The sequence below is a fragment of the Eptatretus burgeri genome, chromosome 4 (genome assembly GCF_056783735.1).
Source record: "Eptatretus burgeri isolate ZD-2024b chromosome 4, Ebu_testis_v1, whole genome shotgun sequence".
Classification (NCBI taxonomy): domain Eukaryota; kingdom Metazoa; phylum Chordata; class Myxini; order Myxiniformes; family Myxinidae; genus Eptatretus; species Eptatretus burgeri.
In genome coordinates, this window is record NC_140964.1 from 65,806,150 (window position 1) to 65,823,994 (window position 17,845).

The 17,845-nt window shown below is 43.5% G+C and overlaps 1 protein-coding gene across 1 annotated transcript in view; it reads right to left on the reverse strand.

The window, feature by feature from the left end:
- Window positions 1-615: 615 nt before the first annotated feature.
- NOS1 (nitric oxide synthase 1) overlaps window positions 616-17,845 on the reverse strand; it is a 105,554-nt gene continuing 88,324 nt past the window's right edge. Inside the window, exons 20-27 of the mRNA XM_085878498.1 lie at window positions 8,316-8,473; window positions 7,894-8,104; window positions 4,874-4,961; window positions 4,633-4,754; window positions 1,745-1,893; window positions 1,387-1,581; window positions 1,162-1,259; window positions 616-970 (exon numbers count right to left, since the gene is read on the reverse strand). Coding sequence (XP_085734624.1) covers window positions 958-970; window positions 1,162-1,259; window positions 1,387-1,581; window positions 1,745-1,893; window positions 4,633-4,754; window positions 4,874-4,961; window positions 7,894-8,104; window positions 8,316-8,473 — 1,034 coding nt within the window. The 3' untranslated portion in view covers window positions 616-957. The remainder of the gene's footprint in view (window positions 971-1,161; window positions 1,260-1,386; window positions 1,582-1,744; window positions 1,894-4,632; window positions 4,755-4,873; window positions 4,962-7,893; window positions 8,105-8,315; window positions 8,474-17,845) is intronic.

Here is a 17,845-nt window from a genome sequence, read left to right on the forward strand (position 1 = left end):
AGGTAGACACACTCACCTCTGAGCCGTCTCAGCTGGGTTTGGATTTCGGCCCAGCTACAAACTGTCATCCTGGTGTTTCATCGGCCATCCCTCGGATGGATGCTAAACTTGGTGTCCCATCTGCCAGCATTAGTTGGTGGACATTAAAGATCTCATGGTGTCTTTCACGAAAAATAGGCGAGTTATCTCCAGCACCATGAACGATGACAAATTCCTGCCCTATCCTTCAAGGGGCAAGTGTTGCTGAAATCCCTCTATCCCTTGCATCCATGGCACAGCCACGCTCCCTCTCCCCTCAGCCAATGATGATACTTACAGCTATGTGCTGTATACAGAAGTAGTTACTTTCCAGTTATCTCACAAAAAGTAGCAATTATGTGGAACCTACCTCAGCAATGGGTTGGCCTGAAAGTATTCTTATCCTGGCTCATGTTGAAGAACCTAGATCCAAATACCTTATGTGGTTATGCATTGTCTACCAACGTTATTGTAATTCACATAAATGCACACCAATGTCTACCTACTAACGTCTATGTCCAGCAAATGTGTGATGCACAAGGTCCACCATAAGTTTGAGATCAATGTGAAACGAAATAAATAAACAGGAGATCGTCATGCTGTTTCAGTAAAATTTTACTGAGTTGCTTCAAGATACAGCAGACCAATGATAAGTGCAACACAGCATAAGAACAACAAATAAACAGGTTTATCAGCTCAAACAATGCAAGTGCAAGCGTTTAATAAGATTATCGACGATGCAACCTCAATAATCTGACATCATCATGAATCGGATCCCAACAAACTGAAAATCAATGAAGTTAAATCAAAAATAGAAGAGAGATCTACAAATAGCAGGTACATTAAAGGTGTAAAGGTGTGGGCACGGAAAACCAAGATGGAGAGGCCGGGGTGGGGTGGAACAGGCTGGCAAGAAGGAAATGGTCTCTCTCTCCAGGTTTATGAAGGTACCCTTTAAGAAAACAGTGATTATTTCACTTTGTGATGCAATTGAACTCTCCGACAAAGAAAACCACTCTATCTCACCCACAATACTTATTTGGTCATCTTCAAAATAATTCGTTTTGACGGTCCACTTAGAAGAGAACATGAAGTAAATCAAGTAGAATTATGGGACGTTTACCATTCCTTGCAAATCCTTACCCCTCGTTGGCACTGATGGAGCGAGAACGGATGCGGCTGGTGATCTCATACGTCCGAAGAGTTACACCAAATATGTCCTCATGGTATCGGCCTTCTTCCTGATACCACCATGTCAGGAGCAGCACAAAAATACATGATTACATTTTCAAAAAGGGCAAAATATTGGTCATTCTACTGGTATGGAGAATCTCTGAGGCACCAAGACGTTTAAAACTCTTCCCTTACCCTTAGACGTTTGACCAACTGAGCGGCCTCATTCCCACTGAGGCTTCCTTGCTCAGCCAGAATGGCCTGTACCACCCCAAGCACCTCACTGGCCATAGTCACATCCCCACACACATAGATGTGCCCACAACGTTCCAACAGCATGGAATGGAGCTCTTTTGAGAGCTCTGTTTGAAGCAAATCCTGCACGTAAGTCTGACACACAAAAAGAGTCTACATAATGTAAAAGGTTAAGAAACTAGATCAGTTTGGAAATGGGATTAAATTGAGGTAAAATTGGCTGAGGGTTGTCATTGCGAAGAATTAATGAATCCGATTGGGAATTGGTAAAAATTTAGGAGAAACATGGAAGTCGCACCTTCGGAATGTCAGTCTCTCGAGAGTAGGCCGTGAGAAGCTTGGAGAAAACACCTGCACGAAGTGCCCGCTGGGTCTCTTCATGGTATAAATGGTCCAACCTCCTGCATCGGCAGCCAAATACCAAGGTCATGCCACAGGGTTTGACACCTAGAAAGTCATGCAGGTAACACATGAACGAAAATGTTTTATTCTCTTGTGCACATGTTGCTGGAGTCCACTCTTTTTGTCCCAGCTCAATGTTCAAATCAAGAAGATTTTTTTTAAATGGTGGGTTTTGCAGTAGGTAGCAACTAAAAATATGAAACCTGCAAATGCCATGTTCACCTGTTTGGTGTTCAGCTCTGAGCACAGCTGATGGTACTTGGATACCAGATTAAAATCGAACAGACTGTGTTGATTAATGCATTGTCTAATAAATGTCCTTATAATTCATTTAAGTGTGCAACTGTTTCCCAATTCCTTTTCCAAAATGTAATCATGCTTGCGTGTCAGATGACACATGCCAATTAAAATTTTCACGGCAATGACTGTGATTGGGTGCGGATTTGTGTTACCCAAACAGCTAAGAGGTGTTTTATCTAATATGTAAAGCTCTTTCTAACCACTCACTCACTCACTGGCTCACGTATGTAAATGTTTAGTACTTTTGTGGTGGAGTAAAAAGCTGAAATTTTGCACACGGCTGCAAAGCGAAGCCAATATCACAGGAAAAAAAAAATCACAAAACAGTCCATCCATCGGGACCATACTCTGTGAAGAGTGTTGGTGCTGCCTAAGCAGTCTCCTTGCCGATTGGACACAATCCTGGATGGGTAGCCACTCTAACACAGGATACCAGCAAGCTGGCACTCATTTTGCCGACCTTAGAAGGATGACAGGCAGAGTCAGCCCCACCTGGTATAAATTCAACAGCCAAGGAGGATTTGAACTCAGGACTCTTGGATCCCAAGCCCACCATCCTTACCATTAAGCGAACACCAGGCATAACAAAACATTCCAATAGACAAAGAAATGGACCTGGTTGAGAAGCAATGCTAACGCGCACCTCTTCTGCCTCTTATTTTATAAATATTGCCATATTTACATTAAAAATTACTCTCGCTGTAAACTTTATAATAAAGAGATCATTCAAATCATCAATTCTTGATTAGCCGAGGAACTCTTGAAATTTACACAAAATTCCATGAAAACACCAAAGCCCAAGAGAGCCAAAATATTAACTATATTTTACTGAATATTCATAACAAAAGCAGTCTTTGCTTTTTTATGGCATATGAACACCCATATTTGTGAGAAATGCAGATGTGACATCACACACACTGAATGCATGAAACACTGGTAGAGCACATGACCTTTGCTTTCCCAAGCTTGAACAGATGGTATTGATGCTGTAAAATCTGCAATGTTTGCCCATTCCAAAGGCTACCCAGACACGGTATCTGCCAAAGGCTGAGTCGTAGAAAGTGCAAAGAATGAACCAACAAGGACAGTTACAACATGTGTCCACAGCTCACACTTGGATTACCTTTCTTCCCTCCTCCAGAGCATGCAACATGTGGACAACAATCCTTGTGTCAGTTTCCTCGTGATTGAAGTTTGGCATTGGGATGTTAGAACCCATGGATGGCACAGATTCTCCTGATGTTATGTAGACAGCTTTGGATAGCGGAAGATAAAATGTGAAACTTTTGATGTGAGATCAGCAAAAAGTTCCTTCTTGTTCTCTTCAACATGGAGGAAGTCCATCCAGTTACCTGGTAGTTTAGTTTAGTATGACACCTTTTGGCGTACACCCTTCCCTCTTTTTTCATGGGTAGATTCCTTCAGACTGTAAGATCTATGCGTATCCCCCCCAACATCCAACCATACAGTAGCTTGCAGCTGCAAGGAATAAATACTCTGTCTGCATACTCTTCTAAAATGCTGACACCTGCAGTGGGAAGGCAAGAGACAATGACAGCCTCCTCCATGATTTTGCCATTCTGCTCAACACACCGCAGTAATTGAGACTTTGTTGTTGGTAAATGAAGCTTTCCAAAGTCTGAAAGCAAAGGTTGATATGATTTTATATCACGGGAAAAAAACATTCCTCCAGATCTCCATCCCGGTTCTGCATAGAGATATAGTATAGCTGGCCAAAGAGTTCAACATTATCTCAGAGCTCTTTGATCTTCTTCCCTTTCTTAGAAATTACCTTTGATTGGGGATTCTTGAGCATGGATAGAGAATCTTTTTTGATTAGTTCATGCACAGAACATGTGCGATCTTCTAGCACAGTTTTACAGAGTCTGGGTATCGCTTCTTGCCAATATCTTCAAGGTTGCATCGTACATCAATGACTGATTCGTGCATACAATTTGACTGTCAAGAGTTAAAAGCTCTTGGAAGTCATCCAAGAAGGGGTTTCCCATTCTTCTAAAGGTCTTGCAAAGGCTGTCAACCTGCACCTTATTCTTTTGTGTGGTCCGATCGTCAGTCATTCGAAATGTAACCCAGCAGATCTCAACCATTCTTGGGCCTGCTGATCAAGCTGTGCAAGAGCGTTCCAACCTCCTACCAACTGTTGGATGGGACACTTCCACCAAGTGTCTGCAGTTTGGGGCTCTCCACAATCACAGCTTGCTGTGTCAGCCAGATTCCAGGTATATATGCAAGCCTTAAGGCATTCAATGCCTGTATGCTGTCTGTTCAGGTGGCACTACTCCTTTCTTGGAAGTTTCCAAGAATTTCCAACGGGGGGAGGGGGAGTGGAGAAATTAGGTTTGGTGCTTTGGCAGGAGGTAGAGCAGAGGAAAATGTTGTGAGGGAGTGGTTAAATAAACCATTATTGCAAATGCAATACTGTACGTATGTATCCTCGAATATGATAACGTAAGCAGGTTTTACCATTATGCTCAATATCATACAGTCGCTGCTCCCAGAAGCTACGGAAGGGTGCAATGCCTGTGCCTGGACCAACCAAGATGCATGGAAGGGCTGGATCTTCTGGCAGGTGGAATCCAGGAGCCCTGGGGTGGCAGGGTGGTTTAATCTCAACTATATAACATGATAACATGCCAACATGTACAAGATGCACTTTTTAAAGGTGATAAGTGGATGTGGCAGTCAGCATGCAGTTATGCCTTACACTCGCACAAAGCAGGGTACAACCGCTCCCTCGGAGAGCTGGTTCAACCACGATGAGCACACGCCGTGATGCATTGGTCCCTCTCCACCTTTATGGTACAAACAGAACAGAGTAGCAACATGTGTATATTTGGGACCTCCAGGGAAAAAAAAAATCATATTGTACCCAAATCGGGTGCACTATTAATTAGCATGGCAACACTATAAATACTTTTTACGACTTGGGTATTCATCAAACTTCATCCCTTTTCTCCTTCTTTAACAGCCACAATTATTCCCACATTCTTTTTGGGTTGGCCGGGGAAGGTTTTGGCCAAAGTCTTCCATGAACCGACTGGCTAAATATGATGTTAGGGCAGGAATTTGGAATTTGTACATGGTGCTGGTGATAGCTCGTATACTCTTCGCGGAAGTCACTGTGGGATCTCTAACGCCCACCAACTAATGCTGGCAGATGGGACACCCAGTTTAACAAAACACCAGGATGACAGTTCATAACTGGGTCGGGATTCAAATTTTGCTTCGAGGCAAGAGTGTGTTCCTCCAAGCCATCCTGTCAGCCCTTAAGCATCATCCCCTTTCATGACTTGCATATGAGAAGATGAAAGACCAGGAATAAAAATTTTGTCCACCAGATTACCAGTACTTCTAAGTTGCAATCGTCCCATTGAAAAAAAGGAAATAACAACAACAATAAAAACAACAACAGTAATGAAAACTAGCTGAAACCCCGTCACAGACGGATTCCGTTCATTCAACCACCCTCACCAGCTCACACACACTCGAGTGACATGGACTGGACAGGGTGTCCTTGCCCCCGCCTACTCATCCCCCGCCCCTGCCCCCATTCAATTTGCTTACCCCAGCCCAAAAAATGTAATTACCCCAGCCCCGCCTCTTCACTCCCCGCCCCCCGTCTTTTGATTCCCCGCCCCACTTGCCCCCGGGCTCCCACCCCCTGTCCACCCCCTCACACTCAACTCCGCCTCATTCAACCGAGCCCCCACCCCATTTCCCCCTGTCTCCCGCTTTCAATTTGCTTACCTCTGCCCAAAAATTTGCTTACCTTGCCCCCCGCCTCTTCACTCCTCGCCCCCATCTCAACGAAAAGTGTTTATTCTGCTTCAGCGTTGAAGTTTGACAATTGCCACTATGCGTGATGCACTCTAGCAGGTACGAAGTTTCTTTCAGTCCAGGGTCACAGTACCGAGAAAAACGTGACGCGACCGCGAGGAGGAGCACAAAATTGGTCCTTCAGTATTAATATATAGATAGAAGATAGAAGATACAGTAGACGCCACTTTATAAATCCACGGTTATAAAATCCATCCGCTGATTGTGACCAAAATGAGTTGGAACGGAATTTTACAATCGAGAAATCCGCCGTTTAATAAATCCACCTGCTTGGCACGTGCGCGGTCTCAACCTAAGCTTGATGGAGTATGCGCTGCCGCAGAGTGAAAAAAAAACAACAACAACAACAACAACAACTGGTGACGGACTTCGAATCCCGCCGCCGCTCGAATCCCTCCGACCCCGAATCCCAATAGCCAAGGGAAGAAAGCGACGACCAACCCGAGCCGATGCCAACAGCGGCAGAGATGCGGACGGCACTCGCCAAATTGGACAGGGGATGCAGCTCTCAGGTTTTGCCCATCCCGATTTCCGCCACGTGACGGATTCAATAAAGGAACATTTGCGCAAAACCTTCCCTCCCAAGCAAGCGACCTTGGAGAGATTCATTTGAACAATCCCTTTGTCACCGTTTGATAAATCAATGTTTTTGTAGCATAAAGCAGGGTTGAACGACATTCGCTTTTTGTCTTATCTATCCAGTCGGTGGCTGAAAATAGGTTCTCCGCTTAATAAATCCAAACGGCGTGGTCCCATGGTGGATTTATAAAGCGGTGTCTCCTGTACAATGTTTCTTGTTACATTTTTTGTGTGTCAACTTCACATTCTGAGGTAGTCACCATGTGCAGAAGAGGATTTTACATTGCAGACACCATTTTGAAGGAGTGGAATTAGTAATTACACCTCTCAGCAGTAATTTTCTGATGACGGACGTAATGGCGTCAGCGAATAACCGATGATGTCATGACGTCCTGATGCCTCTCAGCGGTGACGTCACACGTCGCCATGTAAACGAATGTAAAACGAAAAGTGTTTAGTCTGCTTCAGAGTTGAAGTTTGACAAATGCCACTATGTGTGATGCACTCTTACAGGTACGAAGTTTCTTTCAGTCGAGGTCACAGTACCGAGAAAAATGTGACGCGACCGCCAGGAGGAGCACAAAATTGGTCCTTCAGTATTAATATATAGATAATTGTCCCCCATACCAATTTGGCAGACTTCGTGGGTGTCTGTGACTAGGACATTAACATTTCCAGATCTGATCATTTACTCCCAGGGTACAGGTTGATGCAGCCCTCAATCAGGGCAAGAAAATGAAAACTTGGCCAAGATTCTGGAACACAATGGCCTTCTCTTTTTGAAAGGTCTGGTGGACTCTTTAGTGTCCCCAAAGGAATGCTAGAATAAATGACAGCTGGCTTAATGCCCTCTTTAAAGAGGAGCTCACTCATTGATGCAGCACCTTACTTGCAAACATAAGCCATGACTTTCTCATCAGGCTGGGAATCGAATCCAGAAAAGACATGCCATAGGAGATCACGCTATCTCTGAGCTATCCTGCTAGTTTAGGCACATAAGTATCTTATAAGAATTGCAAGGAGATGCAGAGAAAGGATGATTTTTATATCATTGTGCCCGTTCATTCCTCAGCAACCTCACATTGCAGCTCATATTAAAAAAAAGCACATGGCAAGCTTGACAAGTATCCATATCAAGGGTTTTACGTATACCATGAGCTTTGTGACTCTCCCCTCCTCCCACCCCTTCCTTTTATCCATATCCATACAGTAATACATCCATACAGTAATTAATAAAGTAAAAATGAAAACATTTGACCAGAGAGTTGAAGAAGAGAATGGAAGTTTGTGAAAATGGCTGATCTGCACCTTCAGTGCGGTACGTGACCACGGAGACAGTTAGGTGTGCTTCACTGGGGTGGCGTGATGGTGATGAGCTTATGGAGTAATATCTGGGAGCAAGTGTTGGCAACTGAGATAACAGCAGTGTTGCAGGGGTGCACAAAGATGGATGCATTTCAAAGATCTCCAAAAGAGTGGGGCTTTTCCACCAGCGCCACTCCTCATACTCATGTTGGCCCTGCATGACCGACAAAACGAAAATAAGGGTGAATATAAATGACTCGGGCTTCAGAATCTACCATAACACTCAAATCAAAGAAGTTGCACTTTTGAAAAAACAAAGTTACCCAAAAACATTAAAAAAAAAAATAGTTTTATGAAACAGAGAGATGTTGGAAGAAAGGATGTTCTTAGATGCCATTGCACTCGATTCCACGACTCCAGTGTACCTCAGAGAGAGTCATAAGATGCTCTCGCTCAGCCTCACATGTAGCAAATTTTGCCAGGTCGCCCAAAAGCTGTGGCCCAGGTGGTGAGGTGATGTCCAGGTAGTGACTTAAGGCCTGTTGAACCGTGCACGGTGGCAGCATTCCTGGTAGCCAGTTCCCTTAAGAACACACATCATGTTCAACCACATGTAGCAAAAGCAACAATTATTATTGTTTTTATTTCGTCTGCAGCCTGTGGCTGCTGGTTATATCATTACTGGGAGCATGGCTGTGCCACTGATGTAGTGCCCACTTTTTCCAGTAAGCTGGTGTTCATTTTGCTGACCTCAGAAGGATGATAGGCTGAGCCAACCCACCTGGTGTTATTTAATAGCTAACAGGGGCTTGAACCCAAAACCCTAAGATTTTAAGCCAGCCACCATAACCGTTAAGCCAACACCAGGCTTACAACAACAATCTAAAAAATCTATGCAAACAAAATGGTTCTCACTTTTGTTTACTTCTGTTAAAGATAAGCATTCCTCTCAAGGGTGCATCTATGCCCGATGGCATCATCAGTGCCCAAAATGAAAGAGCGAGTTAAACAGTAAGATATGCCCATATGTTTTATACATTTAAAAAGAGACTTTTGAAACAAACTTTTGAGAATATCGCAATATTTCAGCCCAAAATACATTCTCGTTCTAATTTTATAAACAACCAAAGCACAGTGACATCATATAAAGGGTCACCGACATATTATGAACAACGTGGCAAAGGGTGTCGACTACCATGACTACTTTTTTATTTTTTTATTTCATATACCTTGTCGAGGCTCGTATGAGAGCTAACACACAACGCACAGCAAAGGGGGCATGAGACAAGAGGGGCGAGAGAGGGAATGACAAAACTGGGGAACAGACACATTAGGAAGTCTGTGGAAGGGATAGGGATGGGGGTGGGGAATACAAGATGGACATTACAGGGACTTTCAGGAAGGAAAGCAGGGAATTAGAAGGAGGTGGGTTTGGGGTGGATTAACGGAGGTAGAAAAGATCGAGGATTTGGATGGGGGATGATAAGAAGTGGTGGTGAACAGCTGTTTTGATGGCCTGGAGGGAAGAATGGGATTGAACAGAGTGAGGGAGTTTATTCCAAAGGTGGGGGAAAAAAGAGGAATGAAAGGGTGAAGGTGAGCAGTGATTTGTGATTTTGGTAGTTTTACCAGAACGGGGTTGTTGGCGGACCTTGAGCGCCATGCGGAAATATGGTGGGGACAAATCGCAGACACAGCGGGGGGGGCGAGACTGGAGAGGAGACGGTAGAAGACAGAAAGACCACCGACCTGCCTGCGATGAGAGAGTGAGAGGCCCAAAGACTCAGCCTCATCGCAGGAGATGCCAATGATCCGAAATGCCTTGGTTTCCACAGCATGAAACCGAGAAAGGTGAGAGGCAGGAGCACCAGCCCAGATGGGAGAGCAGTACTCCATCAGGCTGCGGATGAAAGCTTTGTATGTGGTCAGGAGCTCAGGTGGGCCAAGGAAGGACTTTGCACGTCAGAGGATTCCCAGTCAGCGACTGGCTTTGGAGGCGAGGTTGGAAATGTGGCTTTCCCAGGAAAGATCAAAGTAGATAGTGAGACCCAGAAGGTTGAAAGAAAGGACTTCTTCTAGAGGATTGTTGACAAAGTGGATGGGGGGGTTTTCCAAACTGTCCTTTCGGAGAGACATAGTAAGAGTGCGAGATTTGTCAGGATTGAAAGACATGTTCCACGTGTCGGACCAGTTTATGATTTTACCCAGATCTGCAGAGAGCAAAGAAGCTGCTGCTTGCCGGTCTGAGGGATGAAAGATGGTACGGCAGAGGGTGGAGTCATCAGCAAAGAGATAAAGAGGATTTTCCAGAGATTTTCTAACAATGTATTTAAAACATTTTGTTTTGAAATTCTCAAATTTCTGGCAGTTCAGTTGCCAAGATATAATCATGGTTCAATTTAGCAGACAAGTGAGAGTACAATATGTCACCATTCATGATAATACTGTCCAAATCATGTTGTTGCCATAATTTGAAAGGTTTGATTTTCAACAACATTATACTGGTTACAGAATTCGGAACACATTGCTTTCCAGAAGAATTTGGAAATAATTCAAGATGTCCCTGGTTGAAAGAACCAATTATCACTTTGCCACCAATATCTGCCATAATTGTTATTGTCCAGCGATGATGTTCCAAAGTCTAATGAGTGTGATCGGATGAGGGATTATCCACACATGACTGGTCGGTAATCGATCGGTTTTTAGTTCTATCCTGGTGGATTATTTGGAGTATTTATGTTGTGTTGAGCCAATGGAGGGTCCGGGACATCCCGAATTTAGAAGTTTACCGATTTCTTCATATTCATCACAAATTCAGGTCCAGGCTTGTAGACCATTGCAGTTGGAAAAGGGCTGAACATCACATTGAGTGCGTGCTTCGCGATGCGGCACCCCCGCGTGACCAGGACAGCCTTTCACAGTGAGATCACATTCCCACGGAAATCAAATTTTCACAAATATCGATGAAGACTCGCGGATGAAGAAAATGTCGAAATCCATCACTAAAGCTTTTTAACGTTGATCAAAAAAGAAAATCGTACAAATTAAAATAAGGAGAAAAATATTATTATTAATGACGCAGTGAACTGATTCGGGTTATGAAACAGATACCTGTGTGTTGCAAGTGGATCCGAGGAGAAGAATTCCTTCCGTTCCTCCACGTTTCATCCAATCAAAACGACGCATCGCCTTTCCTCCTTGGTCATGACCATCCGTCAGAGGTTATCGCCACCTCTCCACTACTTTGACCAATCAAAGCTGGCTCTGATCCAGGGCTTGTCAGAATGCAGCACGAGGTACATCGCCGAATGTGATTGGTCCAATGGTATCACGTGCCGCCGAGGATTGGCGATGCAGCATGAGGTACATCACGAACATGATTGGTCCAGTCCTGTTTGCTGGAATCCTCGTGCATAACACCGCCCACACAACACACGTGGTGTCCTTTGACCAATCAGGAGCAGTGCAGTTGCAGTATCGTTTCCTTCAGCTCGATTGGTCTTGTCCTGCACGTGATGTTTTCGGGGTTTTTTTTCGTTCTTGTTGAATCTGAGGAGATTATTTTTTCGTTCTTGTTGAAAGTAAATTTCAACTACTAATGTAAGACGAAACACTTGTTTATGGCTAATATTAAAGAGAATGATGGCATAAGAAGAACTTAGCTTTCTGCGTTTGGCGCGAAATGCCATGGTGGATGGAAATGACGTCTTTCGTTCGTTCGTTCGTTCGTTCGCACATGAGGGGAGCATTTCTTCCTTTTTATTTCCGTCAAGCAATAAATTAAATGGTTTTCACATATATAACACATTAGTTTCACAAATTTCCATTGAAATAATCAGGTATTTCCATCAATTTTCGTCATTTCCATCGAGGTTACGCACTGCATCTACCAGACGGTCGTCATTGGCTGTCTTGAGGCACGTGGGGGGGGGGGGGACACCGGACCCACCGGAGACATGGTAGACGACACTGGGGACATTTCAAACTCGGTGCAATTGTATACAGCACACGCGCTGTAACTATGATGATGCCAACAACAGAAGAAATCAAAATGAACAGTTTGAAAACAACCCAAAAAATTTCGACTGAGAGCTAGAGAAACAGAATCAAAATGCGACAACTCCCCCCAAAAAGAGGACCCAGAAAAATTTTGGTGAGGTATATTTGAAGACAAAAAAGAAAACACAAAGGAAGCAGATTGGAGAGACATTTGGAAAAGAAAAAGCAACATGTTTAACCTGGTGTTGGCTTAGCGGTTAGGGTGGTGGCTTGGGATCACAGGGTCCTGAGTTCAAGCCCCCTTTTCGCTGAATTAACACCAGGGGATTGACTCAGCCTGTCATCCTTCCAAGGTCGGTGAAATGAGTACCAGTGTAGCAGCCAAAAAGGCTGCACACGAAGGGTCAGGGTATCGATAGATTGATGAAATCTGGTATTGGTGTGGCACAGGCATGATGGGCTGAATAGCCTCCTCTTATACCTTAATTCTTTGTAAATCCTTGAAAACATCTACAGGAAATGCACCCAAGGACAATCGATGAAGAAAAAAGTTAGAAAACATCTCAAAAAAGTGCCGAACTTCAAATGCTCAGGCCCGGATGGGATTCCGAACTTCTGGGTAAAGCAACTACATGCTCTCCTCCCTCACTACGCTCAAGCATTTAATAAACTCATTCAAGAGGAATGGCCAATGGATGAACGGTTCAGAGAAGGCAACACTCTTTTAATCCCGAAATCTGAAGAAACCCATTTACCCAACAAATATAAACCAATAACATGCCCACCAACAACAAACAAAATTTTCACAGGTATAATCAATCATCGAGGAAAATTACGACCACTTCACTCAACAAGGAGCTTTACAGGCAGAGCAGAAAGGATGTAAGAGAGGATGTTATGGCACAACAGACCATTTATTGTTAAACAAAACTGTACTCAAAAACTGCAAGCTCCGACAAACCAACTTATCCACAGCTTGGATAGATTTCAAAAAGCCTTCGACAGTGTCCCACATTCATGGATCATAAAATGCATGCAAGTATACAAAATTGATCCCCAGATAGTCACACTGATTGAGAAAGCAGTGATGCTCTGGAACACAATGCTGGTTCTACCTTACTTGGAAGGAAAGAATTAAATCTCATGACGTGGTATCTTACAAGGTAATAGCCTTTCCCCCTTCCTGTATTACCTCGCTCTGGACCCACTGGGTAACCTCATCAATGAACAAGGACACAGATACGATCTGACATGCAACAGAAAAATGACTGAAGAAACAAGAAAGGTGACATCTACTGTACATGGATGATCTAAAACTCTTCACCCCAAATGATAAGATAAGATCAACTGAAATGAGTGAAGCAGTACTCAGAGGACATCCCAATGGAGTTTGGTCTTGACAAATGTGCCAAATGCACATTTGTACAAGGAAAGACAAAAAGAACAGACAACATTTCAATTGATGAAAGTACAACAATACAGGAACTAGAAAACGAAGCATCCTACAAATACCTCGGAATAGAAGAAGGTTCCCAGATACAACACTAAAAAATGTGAAAAATAATCAGTAAAGAGTACTTCAGCAGAATAAGACTAATTCTGAAGTAATCCCTCTCTACAAGAAGCAAAACCAAAGCTATAAACCAACTTGCAGTGCTGGTATTCCAACATAGCTGTGCAGTTATAAACTGGCCACAATTGGAGATCAACAATCCAGATACTAAAACAAGGAAACTTCTAACTATTCATGAGATATTCCACAAAAACAAATGCATACTGAGGTTTTACTTACCGAGACGAGGAGGAGGTGGTTTGATGGAGCTTAACCAAATTTACAAAACAACGTGTGTCGCCTGGATAGATTTCAAAATCTATCCAGGTTTAGGGGGAGTATGTGAGAAGCTCAACAGACTATCAGATGAGATTTAAACATGAGCAAGAAAACAATAAACCAGAAAAGGGATCCTTAATTCGATACACAGAAAAACGAAACAGAAACAAAGATAGCCCCAATGAATGCAAAGAAAGAAAAAAGTAAAACTACCAAAAAAAATATCAGCAGATATGTTCTGACAAATGGGAGAATGATAAAAGAGCAGGAAGATTCAAAAAAGAGCTTGACAGGACAGGGATCGACAAGGAAGGCTCTTTGGAATGGCAAAGAAGAGGTCAAATTAGTTGGGATGGCAAGGAAGAGGTCAAATTGGTTGGGATGGAGAACGAGTCATCATCAATGCCCAAGACCAAGGACAGTACATGAATGCCTTGAAGAAAATGATGGGATTGAGCCAATCGGACAAATATAGGTTTTGTGGGGTAGAAACAGAAAGTACCAGTCACCTCCTTTTGGGATGTAAAAAGCTCATGTCAGAACAGCTGTACACAGAAAGACATGACAGCGTCTGTAGAGTAATCCACCTGCACATCTGTAAACATTACAACATCCCGGTCCCAGAACAATCAAGGAAACACAAACCAAATCCGATCCTTGAAAATGAACAAATAATGCTCACGTATGACAAGATGATCCCATCAAGTGTGGACATTGTAAACAAAGCATTGCGTCCGGACATAGTACTCAAACACAAAAATGAAAAATCGTCATTGTTGATTGAGGTTTCATTTCCCAATGACTTTGGACTAAATGCCACGTAAATCAGGAAAATGACCAAATACCAAAATCTGAAAAAATGAGGTCACGAGGATTTGGAAATTGAAGAAAGCTGAAATTGTTCCAGTGATAGTCGGAGCTACAGGAATGTTAGAGAACCCTTACTGAGTACTTAAAAATCATTCCTGGGAATATCACTCCAAATGAGCTACAAGTGGAGGCTGTCAGAGGTTCAGTGAATCTTCTGAAAAGAGCCGTTGGAATGAGGCTTTGAGAACGAAACTTCACAGTTTGGTCCATGAATCATGATCCTTAACCAAAAAATAGGAGGTGGAGATTTTGAGTTCTGGGAGAACTTCCTCCCACCACCTGAAACCCACAAACTAACTGATTCTAGTGCTCCGAGATGGATTAGGGCCTGTTTATTCTAATTTTTTGTATAGGTCGTAGAGGCTCATGGAAGAGCTAACACACTAAACGGATAAGGACATACAGGATGCAAAAGGAACAGTAGAGACACATGCAATAGAAATAGTAGAGAAAAGGGGGGGGGGACACCAACAACAATTTAGAAGGCCAAGATAGATGGAGACTTGGACAAACAAGGAGTGTGGGAAGAAATGGGGGGGGGGGCAGGAGAGGATGCATGGGGTGGAGAAGGTGGATACAGAAGGAAACTTCAAGGAGGTAAAACGAGAAATTTGGATGCAGGAGGTATTGAGGTGGGGGTCAGGGGGTAGGTGGGATTAACAAAGGTTGGAAAGATCATGGTTTTGTATTGTGGATGTTCTGAGAATGTGGTAAACAGCTGTCTTAAAGACCTGGAGGAAAGAATGAGATTGAAGAGGATATTGAAGTTGGTTCTACAGGTGGGAAAAAAAAGAGGAACTAATGAGTGGAGGTGAGCAATGATCCTGGATTTTGGTAGTTCACCAGATGGGAGTTGAAATTGAACCGTGTGTTAGATATTAAACCAGGGCTGTCTCGCTGGACCGAGATATGCCCAGAGAGATGGCCCTGATATTGTGTCTAACTTTGAGAGCCTTCATCTATTGTTGGGCAGCATTTCCAAGGTGGAGTGACCTGGTCTGAAACCAAATTGGTGATCTGGGATGAGGTTATTGGAGAAAAGGAAGGATTTCACATCAACAGCGTTGATGGATTCCATGACTTTCCTGATGACTGAATGTAAGCTGATGGGTCTGTCATTAAGGGGATCAGTTTTTGCACCTTTTTATGCCATGCAGTGATGTTGTCTGATTTCCAAGCAGATGGAAGATGACCTAGGATAGATGATAGGCTGAAAATGGCAGAGAGAATATGTGCAAGAGCAGCAAAGCAAGCTTTTATAACAGGTGAGCTGATGCCATTCAGTCCAGTTGCAGTTAGAAAGTTGCAGTGAGAGTCAAAAGTTGAAAGAACTTTCTCCACCTTCTCAGGTGCAAAATACACAGAGTTCAGGAGCAGTTGGGTATGCCAGGGAAGGGTGTGTACTGAGCATGAGGGGTTGGGGACACAAGATTTGGTAACAAACAAAGAATTGGGGCATTCGGCCTTCCCATGATACCTCGCTTCTAAGGAACAACCAAGCCAATCAGGTGGCATGATGATCTGTGCAATGCGTCCATTTCACTCTGATAGCGACCGAGCGAAATCGCTGGATGCAGGCATGTTCTTAGCCTGATCGCTAATCACCCCATCCAATCTGTCCTTTAATGGATGTGTATAACTCAAACTGGCAATCAGACACTCAAATTTACCTGCAGACCAGGTGCATTCATAAAGTGTATTGAGAGAATACGGTGTGGGAATACAAAAGGAAGCAAAGCAATGATTACAAAACCAACCTAAATACCCACCCTGAGCCAACAAACAAATGGAGATTCGTTAATGACTCTAAGCCTTAAGGCCTGAGACAATCCTCAGTAAGTAGACAATAGATAGCATCAGACAGGCCAGAAGCACCCAGGCTGTGTCTGGCAGGACACAGGAAGTCCTAACTGTTGACACTTACAGGCAATGAACAGTTCCTGGTGGCAACATGGAGAGGAGCTGGCACAAAGGGGAGAGTGGGCATGGCTTGCTGTGTCTGTATAGGGCGTTTAGCAAAGGGTACGTTATGGGAGAAAGTCCAATGCATCTTATGTGCAGGATCCACTGTAAGCTTCATGTGCCTCTGTCCCATGTCATTTACGTCACACCTTCAGCCATGATGCAACTAACTCCTCCCCTCTTGACGGCTGTTGGCGCACAGCTCAGTCCCACAGCTCAAGGCAAACCCCTCCCTGACTTTTCACCCAGTTCTCTTTATGCACCTTATGTGATGGCGACTTTCCCACCTGAACTTGGTGCCCGATGGCCTGTCAGATCACTTTGGAGAACACAAATGACAGATTATGAAGGGAAGAACATTAAAAAGGGCATCAAGGGATGGTGGTTTTAGACACACACACAGGTATCTTGGTGGTTGTCGTAAAGCTCAGCTGTATAAACAGGAGAGAGGACAGCAAACGTTTTTAATGCCTGGGGGGAAGGAAGATGGAATCTTTCTATAATATAACGATGCATATCCTAAATCACATTTAAATTACCCCATGCTTTTGCTAATACATACAATATGGGCAATAACTACCACTATACTATACAAAGTTACCCCCTAGAAGGCATTCCCACAACAATATTTTTTAGCAAGTGGAGATTTTTGAGGAAGTTTAAGTTTTATTTCTCAACAGACTCATGGAAGAGTGGAAGAACAGGCTTGCGAAGGGTCTGCAGACATGGTCGGCCGAAGGGGGTAATGGAAACACAAAAATGTACCGATGTAGTACAGGTATCTTGGTGGTTGTCGTAAAGCTCAGCTGTATAAACAGGAGAGAGGACAGCAAACGTTTTTAATGCCTGGGGGGAAGAACATGAGACAATGTCATTGTGATGATTATTCCACCTGTGAAAGAAGAAGGGAATGAATGAGTGGAGAGGTGTTGAGTTGAGACTTGGAGAGGAAAGTGATGTAAGGGTTTTTGTAAGAACGTGTGTAACATGGTAGGGGTAAGGGCTGTGCAGTGAGGAGTGGAGTCCCTATATATTAGGATTAGTGACATGGTGCATTCTGGAAATTTCTGGTCACGTGGGTCATGGGCGCCATATGTATCCAATCGTGCTTTGAATGAGCACATGATAGCTCATCATTATTTTAAAAATAACAGGATGCTGTGTCATTGGATGCACCAATCGATCAGAGAAGGGTGTCAAAATGCATAGATTCCCTGCAAATGCCAGAAGGAAATTTTTTGGGGAAAATATAGTTATGAGCTTTGATTAACAGGCATTTGATGTGTGAAGAAA